The sequence below is a fragment of the Gobio gobio genome, assembly GCF_949357685.1.
Source record: "Gobio gobio genome assembly, chromosome: 10".
Lineage (NCBI taxonomy): Eukaryota > Metazoa > Chordata > Actinopteri > Cypriniformes > Gobionidae > Gobio > Gobio gobio.
In genome coordinates, this window is record NC_137116.1 from 55329238 (window position 1) to 55351223 (window position 21986).

Here is a 21986-nt window from a genome sequence, read left to right on the forward strand (position 1 = left end):
TTAAACAAACAACAACAACAGGGGGGGAAAACAGTACTTAAACTATTTAAAGTTTTTATTTTATTACTGACTGTTTACTTGTTTACTTGATTACTTGAAAACGTATTAAGCAGTTGCTTATTGCTGTGGTTTAGGCCTACTTGTAAGATTTTTGGTCATATTTCCCACCCTATAAGCGATCATGTTATTAAAGCTAGATAGCACACCACTTTTTTTTTTTGTAAGATACCAAACAATATTTATGCATTTTGTTTGTTTTATTGTCGTGTGTAACTATTGTGCATCTAACATAATAATATGGTAAATGTGGCATCCTAATTATAAAAAAACAACAAACATGTAAATTTCTGGAAATTACCACCACAAAATTTTACCATTTATCTCAAACAAATCACCCAAAAAATATATTTATATATATTGTGAAATTCTGGTGCATCGAGCTGTGGGGAAGTACAAGTTTACTGATACTTTGTTCAATTTGAATAAATTAATTTGCTTTAGGGATGCACGATATTGGATTTTTGCCGATATTCGATATGCCGATATTTTTCAACTAATTTTGGTCGATGCCGATATCGATACCGATATATGTTTATTTTTTCCCTTTGTTTGGAAACCACCATTTTGATCAAAATTTTTTTTTTCTTTTTCATTCTGGTTTCAGATTTCTGAGGTCTCCTTACTAAAAGGACACTTGTTAAAGATAAATAAATGTTCATAAAGTTATTTTCATAATAAGAGTATATTACATATTATTGTTTTGGGCTAGTTTTGTTGTGAAAACCTGGCAATCCTGCGTTGATTCACAAATTCAAGGCAGCATTTAAAAACTGTCAATATAAATCACCAAACATGCAAAGCATGTGCTTGTTTTCACTTGAAGAATGAGCACACGGCTGACGTGATCTTATCGCTATAGAAGTCCTTGCACACGTGAGTTATTGCAGGCGCATAACAACACGTTATCATATCGGCATAATTTTTTCATATCGGCCAATGCCGATTTTTATATTTTAAGCGTTTATCGGCCGATTCCGATGTCGTGCCGATAATATCGTAATTTGCTTTGTAAGTAATTTTGTGATTCGGCATTTCCTTTGTAAACATTTTTATTGCGTGATATAGGTCTTAAATTTAATTCATAATGGTCTTAAAAAGTATTAAATTTGAGATGGTGGTCCAGTGGGTTAAACCATGGACCTGATAAGCAGAAGGTTGCTGGTTCGATCCCAGCGGTCACTACTAGTGTGTCCTTGAGCAACGCACTTTACAGTCCCTCCAGAAAAACGCGATTATGCGATCGCGTGATTTAACGCATAATCAGCTAAAGTCCGCATATTCATGCGGGGGCTGCATTTTTTCAAATACGCCGCACTTTCGCCGCATAAATTGCCTATTTCCGCGTGCAAAATATGCGGGGCTATCATGATTTCATAATCCCCGCATTTTCGTTGCAAAAAAAGTCATATATATTAGCAGAAAGTTGAAAAATTTTCGTTTACTTCACACAAGAGCCGCCATTTCCGCCTATTGCCATGGGAACGTTTTGAAGTGACGTGATTACCCGACGCGAACGTCATCGAAAAGCTTCAAACCCCGTGGAGAAACCATAGATACCGGTGAAACCATGATGAAGCACAAACTCCCATTGGCCAACAACAATAACAGCAAAAGAGCAAAGCAGTTTCCCTGTGTGCTGACTGATTTCAAAACACAGCTTTGAAGCGTTATGAATCAATGAGTCGATTCAGCGGGTTGAAGCGTTATGAATCAATGAGTCGATTCAGCGGTTTGAAGCGTTATGAATCAATGAGTTGATTCAGCGGTTTGAAGCGTTATGAATCAATGAGTCGATTCAGCGGTTTGAAGCGTTATGAATCAATGAGTCGATTCAGCGGTTTGAAGCGTTATGAATCAATGAGTTGATTCAGCGGTTTGAAGCGTTATGAATCAATGAGTCGATTCAGCGGTTTGAAGCGTTATGAATCAATGAGTCGATTCAGCGGTTTGAAGCGTTATGAATCAATGAGTCGATTCAGCGGTTTGAAGCGTTATGAATCAATGAGTTGATTCAGCGGTTTGAAGCGTTATGAATCAATGAGTCGATTCAGCGGGCTGGAGCGTTATGAATCAATGAGTCGATTCAGCGGTTTGAAGCGTTATGAATCAATGAGTCGATTCAGCGGGTTGGATCGCCAAAGTCACGTATTTCAGCAGTTTGACACGCGATCCGAATGAATCGACTCGATGATTCATAGCATCATGATGCTGTGTTTTGAAATCAGTCATCACTATATAAGTCGTTATTTAGTTTTTTTTGCACACAATAACTATTATCGTCGCTTCATAAAGTTATTGTAGAACCACTGTAGTGAGATGGACTTTGTAACGACGTCTTTAGTAGGCTACCTTTTATGGGTCTTGAGAGTGTACATTGTGCCAATGGAGGCCTTTCTGAGCCATCGGAATTCAACTAAAATATCTTAATTTGTGTATATAGGGATAATAAAGGGCTTCCCTTTATGACTTCCCTCATAAAGGGAAGTCATTAATGACAGAATTTTCATTTTTAGGTGAACTAACCCTTTAAGAGATTGCACTTTGTGCATTGGAAGCACTCAAATGTCTGTTTTGTATAGCGACATCTGTAAAACAGGAAGTTATTTATTAATTTTTTCAGAAGTTGTAGCATATTCCTTTTGTAAAGCTACAGAACTTGATTGACTCAATGTTTTGTAAATTTGAGCCATTATTAAGGTCTTCAATAAAACCATATTCCAGCACTTTCTGTGATGTAGTGCTTTTTTTCTCTTTCTCATCAAACCGCAGTTTTTGCAAGTTCCCGCAATTTTATTGCATAAAATTGCATAAATATCCCGCATTTTTCATCGCATTTTTTAAGAAAACGTGCCGCATAATCAAGGATTTTTGCCCGCAACAATCACAAAAAAAAAGCCGCATTTTTCTGGAAGGACTGACTTTACTCCATGTTGCTCCAGGGGGATTGTCCCTGTAATACGGGCACTGTAAGTCGCTTTGGATAAAAGCGTCTGTCAAATACATAAATATATAAATTTGACTTTGTGAAACCTGCTGAAACCCTGATATCAATCACGCTTTCTCCCGTCCCCTTAGGCTCCCGAGTCCAGCCGGTGAAGGACAAACTGTGACTCTTCCAGCCATTAAACACAGTGTGTGTGAGCGGCAGAGGAGAGCTCAAGACGGGCACAGGACGCGCCTCAGACGCGCGCTGAACTCCTGACGTGACCTTTAACCTTCCCTGGTCAGGTGGTGTTCACTCAGACACACACAGGCCCTCATATCAGTCCACACATGAGGAGACACTGAGCGATCACGCTTGATTCCCTAATGAATCTTTCCAGAGGGGCAGCCAAATGTCAAAGACGCGGCGAGAGCTAAGCCCGTCCTTGATGATCCGGAAACTCAATATATACATCGAAGCCTCACATCCAATCCCTTATAATTACTTTTTAGTGTGAATAAATGCGGCAGAAACTCGTTTCTGTACAGTTCTTGCTCCTAAAATAAATCTGAGGGTGTTTGCAGTAGAGGTCAGAGAGTTTGCGCCTGTTCCTGTTTCTTGTCTGGGTTTTATAGTGTGTCCTATAGGATCGGCCACAACTGCCCATTGGACCAGTGCCCGGATCCCAGCAGACACACACAGCATTACTGTCTTTAAGAGTCTTATTAAGTAATGGGTTTTAGAGCGAACTATCTTCCATTCAAACCTCAGACGCTCTGATGTCTCAAACGCTGCTCTAATTGAACTGACACAAACACTTCATTATCTAAAAGAGTCTAAAACTGAGACCACAAGTGAAAGGTTTATGCACATGCACACACACACACACACACACACACACACACTACCCCTAAACCTGGCAATCACACACACACACACACACACACACACACACACACACACACACACACACACACACTACCCCTAAACCTGCCCATCACACACACACACACACACACACACACACACACACACACACACACACACACACACACACACACACTACCCCTAAACCTGCCCATCACACACACACACACACACACACACACACACACACACACTACCCCTAAACCTGCCCATCACACACACACACACACAACACCCCTAAACCTACCCATCACACACACACACACACACACACACTACCCCTAAACCTGGCAATCACACACACACACACACACACACACACACACACACACACACACACACACACACACACACACACACACACACTACCCCTAAACCTGCCCATCACACACACACACACACTACCCCTAAACCTGCCCATCACACACACACACACACACACACACACACACACATACACACACACACACACACACACACACACTACCCCTAAACCTGCCCATCACACACACACACACACACACACACACACACACACACACACACACACACACACACACACACACACTACCCCTAAACCTGCCCATCACACACACACACACACACACACAACACCCCTAAACCTACCCATCACACACACACACACACACACACACACACTACCCCTAAACCTGCCCATCACACACACACACACACACAGCCCCTAAACCTGGCAATCACACACACACACACACACACACACACACACACACACACACACACACACACACACACACACACACACACACACACACACACACAACACCTGCCCATCACACAAACACACACACAACACCCCTAAACCTACCCATCACACACACACACACACACACACACACACAACACCCCTAAACCTACCCATCACACACACACACACACACACACACACACTACCCCTAAACCTACCCATCACACACACACACACACACACAGCCCCTAAACCTGGCAATCACACACACACACACACACACACACACACACACACACACACACACACACACACACACACACACACACACACACACACACACACACACACACAACACCTGCCCATCACACAAACACACAACACCCCTAAACCTACCCATCACACACACACACACACACACACACACACACTACCCCTCAACCTGCCCATCACACACACACACACACACACACACACACAACACCCCTAAACCTACCCATCACACACACACACACACACACACACACACACACACACACACACACACACACACACACACACACACACACACACTACCCCTAAACCTGCCCATCACACAAACACACAAACACACACACTACCCCTAAACCTGCCCATCACACACACACACACACTACCCCTAAACCTGCCCATCACACACACACACACACACACACACACACACACTCACACACACACACACACACACACACACACACACTACCCCTAAACCTGCCCATCACACACACACACACACACACACACACACACACACACACTACCCCTAAACCTGCCCATCACACACACAAAACCCCTAAACCTACCCATCACACACACACACACACACACACACAACACCCCTAAACCTACCCATCACACACACACACACACACACACACACACACACACACACTACCCCTAAACCTGCCCATCACACACACACACACACACACACACACCACCCCTAAACCTACCCATCACACACACACACACACACACACAGCCCCTAAACCTGGCAATCACACACACACACACACACACACACACACACACACACACACACACACACACACACACACAACACCTGCCCATCACACAAACACACAACACCCCTAAACCTACCCATCACACACACACACACACACACACACACACACACACACACACACACACACACACACACACACACACACTACCCCTCAACCTGCCCATCACACACACACACACACACACACACACACACACAACACCCCTAAACCTACCCATCACACACACACACACACACACACACACACACTACCCCTAAACCTGCCCATCACACACACACACACAACACCCCTAAACCTAGCCATCACTCTCACACACACACACACACAACACCCCTAAACCTACCCATCACACACACACACACACACACACACACACTACCCCTAAACCTGCCCATCACACACACACACACACACACACACACACACACACACACACACACACACACACACACACTCACACACACACACACACACACACACACACACACACACACACACACACACACACACACACACACACACACACACACACTACCCCTAAACCTGCCCATCACACACACACACACACACACACACACACACACACACACACACACTACCCCTAAACCTACCCATCACACACACACACACACACACACACACACACACTACCCCTAAACCTGCCCATCACACACACACACACACACACACACACACACTCACACACACACACACACACACACACACACACACACACACACACACACACACACACACACACACACACACTACCCCTAAACCTGCCCATCACACACACACACACACACACACACACACACACACACACACACACACACACACACACACACAACACCCCTAAACCTACCCATCACACACACACACACACACACACACACACTGCCCCTAAACCTGCCCATCACACACACACACACACACACACACACCACCCCTAAACCTACCCATCACACACACACACACACACAGCCCCTAAACCTGGCAATCACACACACACACACACACACACACACACACACACACACACACACACAACACCTGCCCATCACACAAACACACAACACCCCTAAACCTACCCATCACACACACACACACACACACACACACACACACACACACACACACTACCCCTCAACCTGCCCATCACACACACACACACACACACACACACTACCCCTAAACCTGCCCATCACACACACACACACACACACACAACACCCCTAAACCTAGCCATCACTCTCACACACACACACACACACACACACACACAACACCCCTAAACCTACCCATCACACACACACACACACACACACACACACACACACTACCCCTAAACCTGCCCATCACACACACACACACACACACACACACACACACACACACACACACACACACACAACACCCCTAAACCTAGCCATCACTCTCACACACACACACACACACACACACATGAACATATGGAATGTCCTCATATTTCATGTTTACGTTGTAATACCAGTGTCATTATACAAATGTATGTCCTCATAAATCACAAAAACAAACACACACACACACGTTGGGTTTCCATGTTTTTATACTGTACAAACTGTATATTCGACCCCTCAACCAACCTGTCACACACACACACACACACACACACACACACACACACACACACACACACACACACACACACACACACACACACACACACACACACACTCCCCCAAAACCAACCCATCACAGAAAACCTTCTGCATTCTCACTTGGTCTTGATTTCCTCACGGGGACCAAAAGTGTCTGGTATTATTATTTCTGTGGGACATTTGGGACCGAGGCTCAAGACTAGACATGTAATCAGCGCGAGCATTAGCATTAGCATTAGCACCTGTGGCCAGAGAGGCGGTTCAGGAGGTAAAGGCAGGTAAACGCTGTAGCCCCAGCAGAGCATCAGCAGGTGTTGACCAGATGACTTAACATAATAAGATAATTGAGGAAGGTATTATGAGATAAGCGATGAAGAAAGGAAAAGGGTTCTTATCTTCTCAGAAGCGTAGCTTACAGAGTGACATCACACAGGCCACATCAGTATAAAGAGCCGGCCAATGGGACGCTCTGGGCTCAGTCTGCACTCCGCTCTCCGTCTCTCGCACACACACTCATCCTCTGATCATGCTGGCATCACGGGCACTCCTCGCCAAGCAGGCCGCCGCCATGCTGACCCGCCAACCCGCCTGCCTGATGCATCATGGGGGAGACTGGGGCAACTGGGGCAACACCAACATCGCTGTGGTAAGCACACACACACACACACACACACACACACACACACGCTATTTGGTGTTGAGGTTCTGGTTGGCTAAGATGAAGTCTTGCAGGTTTTCTCCGGCTGCGGTTGGTGGGATGGAACTGACGTCCATGAGGCCGCGTAGTAAGTGTACACTTCAAACACACACACACACACACACACACACACACACACACACACACACACACACACACACGCTTCAGCTTCACACTGATGACAGGACATGAGTTCTGTTTTAGATCAAAAGATAAAGTCCGTTTTTGATTCGATTAATTTCTGTTGTAAAAACTGATTTCAAAATGTAAAAAATGATATTGCACAAAATGAAAACAATAATGTAAATATTATTATTATCAGTGTGAAGCAAAAAAACTAAAAGCGCATTTAAAAAAAATAACAGGCATGATTTCATCTCTTAAATGTCTTTAATGGGTTTTGCTCATAATTTAGACTTTTTTAAATCTCATTTCAGCTTTTTATCTCATAATTAGGACTTTTAAAATCATATTTTCAACATTTTATCTCTTAATTAGGACTTAGCATGTCATATTTTTGACTTTATCTAATAATGAGGACTTTTAAAATCATATTTTTTACTTTTTATCTAATAATGAGGACTTTTAAAATCATATTTTTTACTTTTTATCTAATAATTATGACTCAGCATGTCATATTTGTGACTTTATCTAATAATGAGGACTTTTAAAATCATATTTGTGACTTTATCTTATAATGAGGACTTTTAAAATCATATTTTCAACATTTTATCATATAATTATGACTTAGCATGTCATATTTTTTACTTTTATCTAATAATGAGGACTTTTAAAATCATACTTTCAACATTTTATCATATAATTATGACTTAGCATGTCATATTTTTGACTTTTATCTAATAATGAGGACTTTTAAAATCATATTTTCAACATTTTATCTTATAATTATGCCTTAGAATGTCATATTTTTGACTTTTATCTAATAATGAGGACTTTTAAAATCATATTTTCAACATTTTATCTTATAATTATGACTCAGCATGTCATATTTGTGACCGTCTAATAACGAGGACTTTTAAAATTATATTCAACATTTTATCTTATAATTATGACTCAGCATGTCATATTTGTGACTTTATCTAATAACGAGGACTTTTAAAATCATATATTCAACATTTTCTCTTATAATTATGACTTAGCATGTCATATTTGTGACTTTATCTAATAATGAGGACATTTAAAATCATATTTGTGACTTTATCTAATAATGAGGACTTTTAAAATCATATTTGTGACTTTATCTAATAATGAGGACTTTTAAAATCATATTTTGAAAATTGTATCATATAATTATGACTTAGCATGTCATATTTTTTACTTTTATCTAATAATGAGGACTTTTAAAATCATACTTTCAACATTTTATCCTATAATTATGACTTAGCATGTCATATTTTTGACTTTTATCTAATAACGAGGACTTTTAAAATTATATTCAACATTTTATCTTATAATTATGACTTAGCATGTCATATTTTTTACTTTTATCTAATAATGAGGACTTTTAAAATCATACTTTCAACATTTTATCCTATAATTATGACTCAGCATGTCATATTTGTGACTTTATCTAATAATGAGGACTTTTAAAATCATATATTCAACATTTTCTCTTATAATTATGACTTAGCATGTCATATTTGTGACTTTATCTAATAATGAGGACATTTAAAATCATATTTGTGACTATCTAATAACGAGGACTTTTAAAATCATATTTGTGACTTTATCTAATAATGAGGACTTTTAAAATCATATTTTCAAAATTGTATCATATAATTATGACTTAGCATGTCATATTTTTGACTTTTATCTAATAACGAGGACTTTTAAAATTATATTCAACATTTTATCTTATAATTATGACTCAGCATGTCATATTTGTGACTTTATCTAATAATGAGGACTTTTAAAATCATATATTCAACATTTTCTCTTATAATTATGACTTAGCATGTCATATTTGTGACTTTATCTAATAATGAGGACATTTAAAATCATATTTGTGACTTTATCTAATAACGAGGACTTTTAAAATCTTATTTTCAACATTTCATCAGCATCCAGTATTCTCCAGAGATGTAATGCAACAGTAATAACTGTAAATTATGCACAATTACATGCAACAACAAACCGTAACCCTATAGTAAGCACATGTGGTTAACCAATATTACTTAAATGTATAATTACACAGTAACGCTGCTGTCTCTCTAAAGCACCATGTACCACCTGAGCCGTAATGGAGCCCGTTTTCAGATCTTTGCTCCAAACCAGCAGCAGATGCAGGTCATGGACCACCTGAAGATGCAGCCCTCCTCTGGAGACAACAGGTACACATCACCTGTCATATTAGCATGTGTTTTAGGATGTGTCTCTGAGGTAGCATTTCAATATGAGCGTAATACCTTCCCTCTCTCTCAGGAACATGATGATGGAGTCTGCCCGCTTCAGCCATGGGCAGGGCACGATGCACATGAACGATCTGGCCAAACTGGACGCCAACAGCTTTGATGCCGTCATCTTCCCAGGAGGCCATGGGATAGTCAAGAACCTGTGAGAGAGACACTAATGCAGACATTGATGCAAATGTCCAGACAAGAGTTCATTTGCACACACTTAAACTTTGATGACCCTCAGATTAAATGTGGATTGGCTTTTCCACAGATCCATCACTATTCCTGGAGAGACAATCCTCTTATCATGTTTCACTATTAGCAAACAAATGATTAAGTCTAAGTGGAAATACAGCCGGTGGATGAGACTAATCCACGTCTGAGTCTACACTTCAGAAGCTTTATATACTCAAGACTTGATATTATATTCAAACACAGGCCCTTTTCACATTTTCGGGTTTCTCAGAGCGGAAGTCGTCATAGTTGGGTTAAATATTATAGCTGTGAATGAGAGAATCCATTAAATATTTTTTTTGTTAGCCCATTTGCTCACATAGCAAAAGAAAAACACCACAATAGTGATTTCACAACTTTCAAAAAAGAGGGAAAAATAGAGTGAGATTGATAACGGCAGTGAAAACAGAGAAATATGTTCATTTTTACCACTTTATTACTAAACACCCTCACAGCAGCGCTAACTTTTTATTGTAATTTGATGCAAAGGTAATAAAATACAAAGTATTAGTGTTATAAATGTACACATATTTAAAAAAAAAAATTAAAATACAGAAAACGTTGCAGGATTTACAATATTGATGACCGTTAAAACGCGTCGTCGCAGTCTGTGAAAAAGAGAGGGAGAAGTGTGCTCTAATGGTGTAGGGCAGTTGTTCATTTTGTTGACGAATAATTTTCGTCATCGACCTTCTTTCACTGACAAAAACGAGACGATAACTAAATAAAAAACAGGTTTTGATGACAAAACTATGAGGAAAATCTCCTGTCATTTTCGTCAACGAGAGACAAATGTTAGCGAGGGTCGATTAGGGAAGAGATCCTGTCAGAACTGATGTCCTGTGTAACGGACGCGCTCATTTGAACTGTAACGGCGGGAAAACACGGCGCTGAGGCGCTTCCACAGACTCACGCGACAGCGCTTCAGAGCGGCTCAATCAATCAATAACACACATTTATGCCAGGTCATGTTTATGAACTAATGCTGAGGAATAATCACAATGTTTACTTTACCGTGTTTATATAGTAATATGATTCAGACGGTTGGAACGATGCATATTTTATCTTCTCATCTGAACTTGAATGAGCCAGCGCAGACATTTCAAAATAAGAGTCCCGGTGTATTTCCAGCTTGTTTATAATTAAAAGTCACGCATTATATATACGTTTACACAATAAACTGTGTTTAATTTCATTCCCATTTAATTCATAGCCAGGAGGAAAGACTAAGAACAGTATTTGACACATTATTCAATAAAGTATCAGAGAGTTCACTAAAACCATTAAAACATTAATTACTTGAAATTAAATAAATCAACGTAAACTTATTTGAAGCTTTAGTTTAACCTGATATACTAACTAAAACAGAAATACAACATTATAAAAACTATATAGATGTTTTAAAAAAGTGAATTGAGCTCTTTTGTGTATGTTTGCGCTACACAAACGGACAAAAACACAATTATGTCAGTTATGTCATGTATTCAGTGACAGTCGGTTATGTGACGCTTAAATGCTCAATTCATGCTTTACATTGAACTAAACTCATTAGATTTAGTCGACTAAAACTAGACTGAAACTAAAAACAGTTCAGGTGACTAAAATACGGTATGACTAAAACTAAATCAACATTTGCTGTCAAAATGAACACTGTCTAGTGTTAATCAAAGAAAACCTTTGGATGACCATGGCATGATAATAAAAAGCCTTTATCATCAGATGGCTACACACAAAACTCTCCAACACGTTCCTCAGGGAGAGCAACAGAAGATTAGATTCATCTCTTTACAGCATTCACCAATATAATATTTGATATAATATGCTCAATTGAACGTGTTTGCTTGATATGAGCTGGGATTGTTCTCTTTCTCTAATATGTCCTGATCAATAATCTCTTCTGACTTCCACAGGTCCACCTTCAGCAAAGACGGTAAAGACTGCAAACTGAATAATGACGTGGAGAGAGTTCTGAAGGACTTCCACCGCGCCCGCAAGCCCATTGGGTACCTGACTATAAACATTACAGGACGAGTTCACTTTAAAATGAACATTTCCTCGCCCCATCTCATCCCAGATGTTCATGTGTTTCTTTCTTCAGTTTTTTGAGGATCATTCCAGGATTTTCTGCTCATAATGGACTTCAATGGGAACCAACGGCTGAAGATCCAAATCTCTGCAGTTTCAGAGGAAGAGCTTCAGAGGCTCTGACCAATCCCAGACGAGGAATAGAGTCAGATCTAGAGGAACCATCGCCACATTTACAACACACACACACACATTTATACACTTTAACCTCAGACGCTCATCTTGAGCTGCTCTCACGGATTGAAAGGTCACGCTAGACTCCAACTCCATCTAAATCGTCCGACATCGTTGTTTAATCTTTCTTTGCTAAAGGGCGTTTGTATTAGTCTTCAATCCGTGGCGTCCCAGAGCAGCTCAAGATGAGCGTCTGAGGTTAAAGTGTATAAATGTGTGTGTGTGTGTTGTAAATGTGGCGATGGTTCCTCTAGATCTGACTCTATTCCTCGTCTGGGATTGGTCAGAGCCTCTGAAGCTCTTCCTCTGAAACTGCAGAGATTTGGACCTTCAGCCGTTGGTTCCCATTGAAGTCCATTATGAGCAGAAAAATCCTGGAATGATCCTCAAAAAACTGAAGAAAGAAACACATGAACATCTGGGATGAGATGGGGAGAGATGTTCATTCTGAAGTGAACTAATCTCTTTTGGGATCTAACATCAAGAGTGCAAAACACACACACACACACACACACGCACACAAATTAATGAGTGCCATTCCAAAAGCTAATTGTATTTTTGTGTGTGTGTGTGTGTGTGTGTTTTTTTGTCTGTTTTGCACTCTTGATGTTTTAGAGCAGGGCCGTGCAGAGAGTTCTTCAGGGGCAGGGGCTCAAATGTAAAAAAGGGGCAATATGTAAATATATATATATATCCTTATGCTCATCAAGCCTGCATTTATTTAATCAAAAATACAGAAAAAAACAGTAGCCTAATATTGTGAAATTTTATTACATTATGTTCTTTTTAACTTTTTATTAATCAAAGAATCTTGAAAATAGTATCACAGTTTCCATCATTGACATTAAATCCTCATATTAGAATGATTTCTGAATGATCATGTGACACTGAAGAGTGGAGCAATGATGCTGAAAATCCAGCTGTGATCACAGGAATAAATTATATTTTAAATACCATATTGCTGTTTTTTATCAAATAAATGCAGGCTTGATGAACATAAGAGACTTTTATAATGCTGCATAATATTCAAAAATGGTAATATAATAAAGTCCTTTCACGTATCTTCACATAATAGGCCTGTATGCTGGTGGCACTTGTTTTTTTTAACTTTGATAGTTTCATGAAATGGTAAACGGTGTATCAATATACATAAATACAAGTGAATTTAACACTACTTACCATTAATGCGACGTTTGCTGCTGTGGTTTTGTGCAGGGATTTGTTTGTTGTCAGTTAAAATCCATTTTGTCAGTGATGCAATTTATAAAATGAGACAAACCGCAGGAAATCATTCCACAAACGTTAGTTCGTCTGTCCATGTAATTTTCAACCGATTTATGAATAAGAACAGAAATTACCGCTTCACATCGCCCAATGGAATTTGAACTTGCTTTGCCAGATCACGATTGGTTGGTGTATATACATGACAAACGGGCATGGTGAATTGTGTAATACTTTAAAATATATAATATATAGATTTGTAATTAAATCAACACATTAGCTCTGATTATGGATGAAAAAAAATATTGGTTTACTTTTTTTCCCGTAAGGCCACACACTCTCTGAAAGGGCCATATTTGGCTCGAGAGCCGCTTCCGAACAGAGGAAAATCAGCTGTCAATCAAAACGCACGCGACCCATAGCAACGCGTTATGGCAACGCCTCAACAGAAATTGTCCGACTTTTGAGCCGTTCGTTACTATTGTATACATTGTCATGTTATAATAATCACATTTATTTAGTTTTGTTGACCACGATATTATCATTGATATTTGTCTGAGAGGGGCACTTTTGATTCATTTTGAAAAAGGGCAGGGGCTCGAGCACCCAAAGCCCCCCCCTCTGCACGTGATGTTTTAGAGATCTTCACTGTTGAGTCCTTTTTTCTGCATCCTGGCTGATTTCTAGATTGTACGCACAAAAAAACTGTATTTTTGGCAATTTCCCATTCATTTCCTATGGGGGTCATTTTTGTCCTGAAGGTCCTGGGTGTGAATATTTTTTTTACGACCACTTAGACTTTTCAAATCCTGTCCCCAATTTTTTGGGTGTTCATATACCAAGTACCAATAAAGTCACCAAGTTTCGATGAAGCTACGATTTTTAACATTTAAAAAAATTCAGGTCAGAAATGACCGAAGAGCCCCAGAGGGTTAAAAACATCCAGTTATGCAGATTATTATATTAATATTATATATAGGGTATGATTTCACCCCAAAAATCAACATATTGACACTAAACCCTAACTGCAAGCCTGGAGTCCGGTTGTTAGGGTGAATTGTGGCGATCCATTTGCTTCTCCTTTCCGTAGCTTTCATCAGTCACACCTCAGATGTGGTCAGATGTCCTCGCTGCAGCTACAGTTTTCAATCAGAGAGTTATGACATAGTGGTGTCCACTGTACATGTGAATCTGACCTGAATCCGTCTCTTCCGCCCAGTCTGTCCAGTATGGCTCCTCTGCTGGCGTGCCGAGTTCTGCCCAGTCTGGAGGTCACCATGGGCTATGAGCGGGACGAGCCCAGCCGCTGGGGGCGCTGGCCCAACACCAGCATGGTGCAGGCGCTCAAGGGCATGGGCGCCCGCCACAACACCCGCGAACCCTACATATCCTTTCACTGAGACCAGCATTTCAAACTGCATTGTTTATGTGTGCCTTTAAAGGATTAGTTCACTTTTAAATACACTTTTGCTGATAGTTTCCTCACCTCCATGTCATCAAGATGTCCATGTCTTTCTTTCTGCAGTCGAAAAGAGATGAAGGTTTTGGATGAAAACAGTCCAGGATTGTTCTCCATATAATGGACTTCAATGGGCTCCAAACGGTTCAAGGTCCAAATGACAGTTTCAGTGCAGCTTTAAACGACACCAGATGATGAATAAGGGTCTTATCTAGCCAAACCATCAGCTTCTGAGAGAAACCCAGCAGTATTTATGCTATTATTTTACCTCTTATCAGACGAACGTGATCATCTCTGAGCTCCGCCATAACTTCCGGCAAGTAAGGTCAAATTAGATCGTGGTTATAGATATATCGATTGTAGATGGCTCATTCTACTGATCCGTGCAGGTGCTAATGAGGCATCTACGTATATATCTATGACCACGCTCGTATTTTGACCTCACCAAGCGGAAGTTATGGCTGAGCTCAGAGATGATCACGCTTGTCTGATAAGAGGTAAAATAATAGCATAAATACTGCTGGGTTTCTCTCAGAAACTGATGGTTTGTCTAGATCAGACCCTTATTCATCATCTGGCGTCGTTTGAAGCTGCACTGAAACTGAACCGTTTGGAGCCCATTGAAGTCCATTATATAGAGAACAATCCTGGAATGTTTTCATCAAAAACTTTCATTTCTTTTTTCGACTGCAGAATGGCGTAAATACTGACATGGGGTGAGTAAATTATCAGCAAAAGTTTATTAAAAGTGAACTAATCCTTCAAACTCGATTCCCCCTTAACTCCCCGTCTCACGAGGCTTATGTGGATGAGAAAAACAAGGTTGTCAGCACTCCGACCTTCATGTGGGAGACCGACTATCACTACCACTACATCTTCGACGGCATCGGGAACATGGTGAAGCACGTCATGCGTATGACGGCCAAGTGATTCTCATGGTACGAGACTCCAGAAGGCTTTCACACTTAACTTTGGGTTGACCTGAATCCGCTATTATGTGGACATACAGAGAGTAAACTAATAAAAGCGTGCAATGCAACTCCTGCGTTGGTTTATCCTTATGTAGCCCCGCCCCTTTTCAGCATGAACTTTAGTTATGACATGCAGTTCAAACGCTCATGATAACTTCATAAGAAAATCCATGAAATACTGGACATGAAGATGAAAAGATGTTTCAGTGGAACATTTTATTTTACAAATCATACAAAAATGAGTGTGCATGAAAAAAATGAAAAGCGCATTTAAAATAAATAACAAGCATGATTTCATTAAATTTTAATGTCTCTCTTAAATATCTTGGTGTGTTTTGCTCATAATTTAGACTTTTTAAATCTCATTTCAGTTTTTTATCTCATAATGAGGACTTTTAAAATCATATTTTCAACATTTTATCTCTTAATTAGGACTTAGCATGTCATATTTGTGACTATCTAATAATGAGGACTTAAAATCATATTTAACATTTGATCTTATAATTATGACTTTTAAAATCATATTTTTGACTATTTATCTAATAATGAGGACTTTTAAAATCATATTTTCCACATTTTATCTTATAATTATGAGGTAGCATGTCATATTTGTGACTTTATCTAATAATGAGGACTTTTAAAATCATATTTTTGACTTTATCTCATAATTAGGACTTTTAAAATCATATTTTCAAAATGTTATCTTATAATTATGACTCAGCATGTCATATTTGTGACTTTATCTAATAACTAGGACTTTTAAAATCATATTTGTGACTTTCTCATAATGAGGACTTTTAAAATCATATTTTCAACATTTTATCTTATAATTATGACTCAGAATGTCATATTTGTGACTTTATCTAATAACGAGGACTTTTAAAATCATATTTTCAACATTTCTCATGATAACTTCGTAAGTAAACCCATGAAATACTGGACATGAAGATGAAAAGATGTTTCAGTCGAACATTTTATTTTACAAATCATACAAAAATGAGTGACAACATTTATAAAAGACATAAGAACGGATATAAAACTTTTTTTTGTTGCAAAACTTCAAAATTATTCTCAAAAGAGTTAAAAAAAACATTTAAATGTATTACAAAAATGTACAGCAGCATCTTAAATATAAGATAGATCAAGTTTTCTCAAAACAGTCATGAACATTTGTACAAAAGCCCTTATTTACATCACTGAGCTCAGACTGAGAGGGATACAGGTCTTAGCTTCAGCCATTTTATACATCCATGAAAGTAAAACCCATATAGAAGTGAGCCGGCTGTAAGATCATTACAGTAATGAGGAGAGTTTGAGAGTTAAAGTGTCTCAATGAGGAATTTCAGCTTCAGATTATAATGACAATGACTGGTGCACAAATATACACATGGTCAACAAACACAGCAGCATTATATTCATAATGCAATGCACACTGAACAAAACTATAAACAACACTTTTGTTTTTGCCCCCATTGTTCATGAGCTGATGGCCTATTTCTCTCCAATATTGTTCACAGTCTAAATCTGTGTTAGTGAGCACTTCTCCTTTGCCGAGGTAATCATCCACAGGTGTGTCTTAAAGGAACACGACAACTTTTTGGGACTTTATCTTATTCCCCGTATCCCCCAGAGTTAGAGAAGTCCATACACACCATTCTCATCTCCGTGCCATAACTTTGACGCACACTCACCGCTAGCCTAGCTTAGCACAAAGACTGGAGGTAAATGGCTCCAGCTAGCCTAGCTTAGCACAAACACTGGATGTATATGGCTCCAGCTAGCCTAGCTTAGCACAAACACTGGATGTATATGGCTCCAGCTAGCCTAGCTTAGCACAAACACTGGATGTATATGGCTCCAGCTAGCCGACTGCTCAATAAGAGACAAAATAACGCCAACATTTTCTTATTTATATGTTGTGATGTGTATAGTTACAGCGCGTACAAATAACAAGGTTACATGAGACAGCCATCTTATAAACGTACACACACTAGGGACTATATTCTCAGGAGGCGCAGCACTGCTCTACTTCTGCGGAGGGCGGAGTGATTCCATCCCATCGATAGTACAGACGGGACAGCGGATCGCCGCATCAGACTTTCTATTTTTCCAAACCTTTCCCAGGCCTGCTCATGACCGTACGAACCCTGACTGTCCCTTCAGCAGGTCCAGGCACGTGAGCTAAAGAGCCGATCTCATTGGTCGGACAGTTTTTAACGCGGCGCGAGTTATGGGACGGAGATGAGAATGGTGTGTATGGACTTCTCTAACTCTGGGGGATACACTTAATAAGTCACAAAAAGTTGGCGTGTTCCTTTAAGGGCGTTTTCACACCTGAAAGTCTGCACGAGGTCCGAACCGAAGTTCATGTTTTTATACATTGGGTTAGTTTTGGTTTGGTTTCACATTGCAATTATGTGAGCGCACTAAAGAACTGAACATGACACACTTGCGTCCACTCGTCTTCATCTCTGTGGGCGGCATCTGGACACTGATTGGTTTGTAAACGGACGTGCGTCTGACATCAGCGTCTTTGACAAGAGTGAATGAACGGACGCATATCACCGCCACTATTGAACAGTCGCATTGCTGGACTATTTTCTTTTCGTTACGTTTAAAAGTGGACATTTCAAGCTTTATATTCACATATTTCTCATGTTTGTGAGGCAGTAGCTGCTGAGTTTGGGTTTATTTGAGACGCTCCAGTTCATGTGCAAAGCATGTGATCGCTCCCGCTATTATTGTCTGCTATAGACTATTTGCTTCTTATTTATTAAATCCAGTGGCAATTATCTGATTAAACGTTGATTAACATTAAGATACAATTTATACAAAACGAAATTCACATTAAAGAAATGCTTTCTAAGCAAAATCATACAAAATTTCTTTCAAAATCATTTCTGAGCTTCTGTCTTCTGACATATTGCGCATCTTTTCACTTTTCATAATTAATGTAGCCTAGATGAAGTTTAAAAGTAACATAATATTTCAACATAAACAGGATCTTCCTGTAAATGGTCTGAAAGTACGAACCGTACAGAAAATACTTTCACACTAGAAACGAACCGAACCTTTGTTGAGTTTGACGGCCTCTTTTCGTCTGACCTTATTTCGTCAGTTTGGTGCGGCCCGTGGTCAGAGAAGGTTTCACACCTGTAATTTTGATTCGGACCAAACTGAAAAGTCAGAAAATCCAGACCAAACAAGGTGTGTGTGAAAGCGCTCTAAGGCTTGTTCACACCGGGACGGTTCATTTATCGCCGACGTTTAACGCCTTGTGACTAAACAAAGGGCGCCACTGTGAGTGTGCAGGTGTGAAAGCGTAATAAAAAAATAAAAAAAACGCCTTGGGTTCGTGGCGCGTTCATAAATGTCCTACCAATGAGATCGGCACTTTTGTTCCTGTGCCTGGAGCTGCTGTCGGGGTTCGTACGGTCATGAAAAACCAGGAAAAGTCATTGAATTTTAAAGTAGCAATTTCCAGGCCAGGAAAAGTTTTGGAAAAATAAATAAACCAGAAAGTTGTGGAAAAGTCATGGAAATTTGTTTAAAGGTCCCATGGCATGGCATTTTTCTATTATTTTATAATGTATTCTGAGGTGTACTTATATTGTTAGTATGAGTTTTACATCATGAAATAATCTTGAAATAAAATAATCATAATTTAGAAATAAAAGGCATTTTTTCTATACTGATGTTTGCCCTGTGGCTGAATGCCCAGTTTCAAGAGGCGTGTCTGCTGTGAGACTTCAGTAAAAACGCCCACTGTTGTGATTGGCTGACATCTTTGCATTTGAAATGAGTGTTAGATATTGTAGCAGAGGGGGCGTGGTTTAACAAGGTCTACGAGTCTGAGTTCACTTCTCATCAGTTCTCTCAGCACGTCTCAGTGAACTGTAGAATATACTTCAGGTTATTAGTTTATTTCTAGTCTGAGAGGCTGTCACTCATGTCAGAAAGTTAGTAACTTTAGTAAATGATGGATCAGCGCTGACTCGAGACGCGAACCGTTTAGAACGATTCAGTCCGATTTGGTGAACTGGTTCGACCGGTTCACTAAAAAGAACCGGTTCAAAAGAACGATTCGTTCGCGAACCGGACATCAATGGACCAGAGACGGAGCGATTGCTGACTATAGTGATATTGTGCTGAGTTGTGAGAGCTGTGCTGTCAGCGCTGTGAGTTTATTGAGTTCTGAATAAAGTTCTGTGTGAACTTGAATAATTAGCTACACATCAGAAATCACTGATCACAGATCAGAAGGAACTGAGAAAAGACTTCTCTTTTCATTTGTACATCCAAACACTGAGAAACTGCCAGCGTTCACTTGTTCACAAGCCATGATCTCTCCAGGACAAACAAATATGGCGCTCGCATGGGCGTGGCAAATTCTCTGGGCGGAGGAAAGGGAGGTAACCGTTCCTGTTATGATGTCATAACAGGAAAATTCCAGATCAGCTCGTCTGAGCTCTCATTTTCTCAAAGACAGCCAGAACTCGGCTTACACCCATCAACATTTCTAGCCACTTGAGGACAATATTCAGGCGAGGGGAACTCATATTAAATGTTGAAAAAATTCATAAAATGACAATTTAATGCCATGGGACCTTTAAAAAAATGTATGTAATAGAATATATGTTTAAGTGATAATATTGCTTAAATAAACATACCTCATTCCTTCAATCCACCTGACTGCTGCACTCCATCAGCATTGAGCATTATGACCAATCACACGCGTTTCTGTCGAGCGTGATGGCCAATCAGAGGCGTTCAGATTAGTTTTGTTAAGTGTCCGCACTCTCTGACTGAAACTCGTGAATTCTCTGGTCATCATAAACAACAAACTGCAGATGTAAGAGATTTATTTCTCAGTGTCGTCAGAGAGTCTGAAGGGGAGTGTGCTAATCTTCTACAGGAGCTAAAACTGCATCATAGTCTCGCACGCAATTACGTTAGAAAAAAATCCACGAGTTTTAACTCAAAGATGATGTTATTGCTGTCTGTGGGCAAACACATCTGCATCTGTACAGCTGTAAACAACCACAGCTGTAATCTCATGAGGAACGCCTACAGAGAGTAAAGAATACAGAGTAAATAATAATAATGATATTATATGATATACATGATCACTGTATTGTAATCTACAACAAAATTACACTATAAATTCAGTCTTCGCACCGGTAATGATGTTATTGTGATGTAGTGGAGATTGTAATTACTATTATTGTTATTATAAAACTGTGATTTAACTAAATAATACGATGCGGGTATATTTTATATAGTATTACATGATTATTATAAATACCGGGATATATTTGTACATTTATGTTAATGAGGATTATTACATTGCATTATTGTGTTTATTGAGATGGTCATAATGTAATTGG

General features: G+C 39.7%; 1 protein-coding gene across 1 annotated transcript; it reads left to right on the forward strand.

Moving 5' to 3' along the window:
* The first annotated feature begins 7745 nt into the window (after nucleotides 1-7745).
* On the forward strand, nucleotides 7746-16917 carry gatd3l (glutamine amidotransferase class 1 domain containing 3, like). Its single transcript, XM_079827090.1, has 7 exons — nucleotides 7746-7990; nucleotides 8077-8129; nucleotides 10279-10392; nucleotides 10484-10615; nucleotides 12600-12692; nucleotides 15389-15554; nucleotides 16424-16917. The coding sequence occupies exons 1-7, from the start codon at nucleotides 7871-7873 to the stop codon at nucleotides 16556-16558; spliced, it is 813 nt and encodes a 270-aa protein (XP_079683216.1). The 5' UTR covers nucleotides 7746-7870; the 3' UTR covers nucleotides 16559-16917.
* Nucleotides 16918-21986: the final 5069 nt, after the last annotated feature.

Bases quoted from the DNA above. Each gene is read 5' to 3' on its own strand.
- gatd3l (XM_079827090.1), top strand. From the start codon at position 7,871: ATGCTGGCATCACGGGCACTCCTCGCCAAGCAGGCCGCCGCCATGCTG. The intron at 7,991-8,076 runs GTAAGCACACAC...GAAGTCTTGCAG, and splicing joins GCAACACCAACATCGCTGTG to GTTTTCTCCGGCTGCGGTTG. The intron at 15,555-16,423 runs ATATCCTTTCAC...TCCCCGTCTCAC, and splicing joins ACAACACCCGCGAACCCTAC to GAGGCTTATGTGGATGAGAA.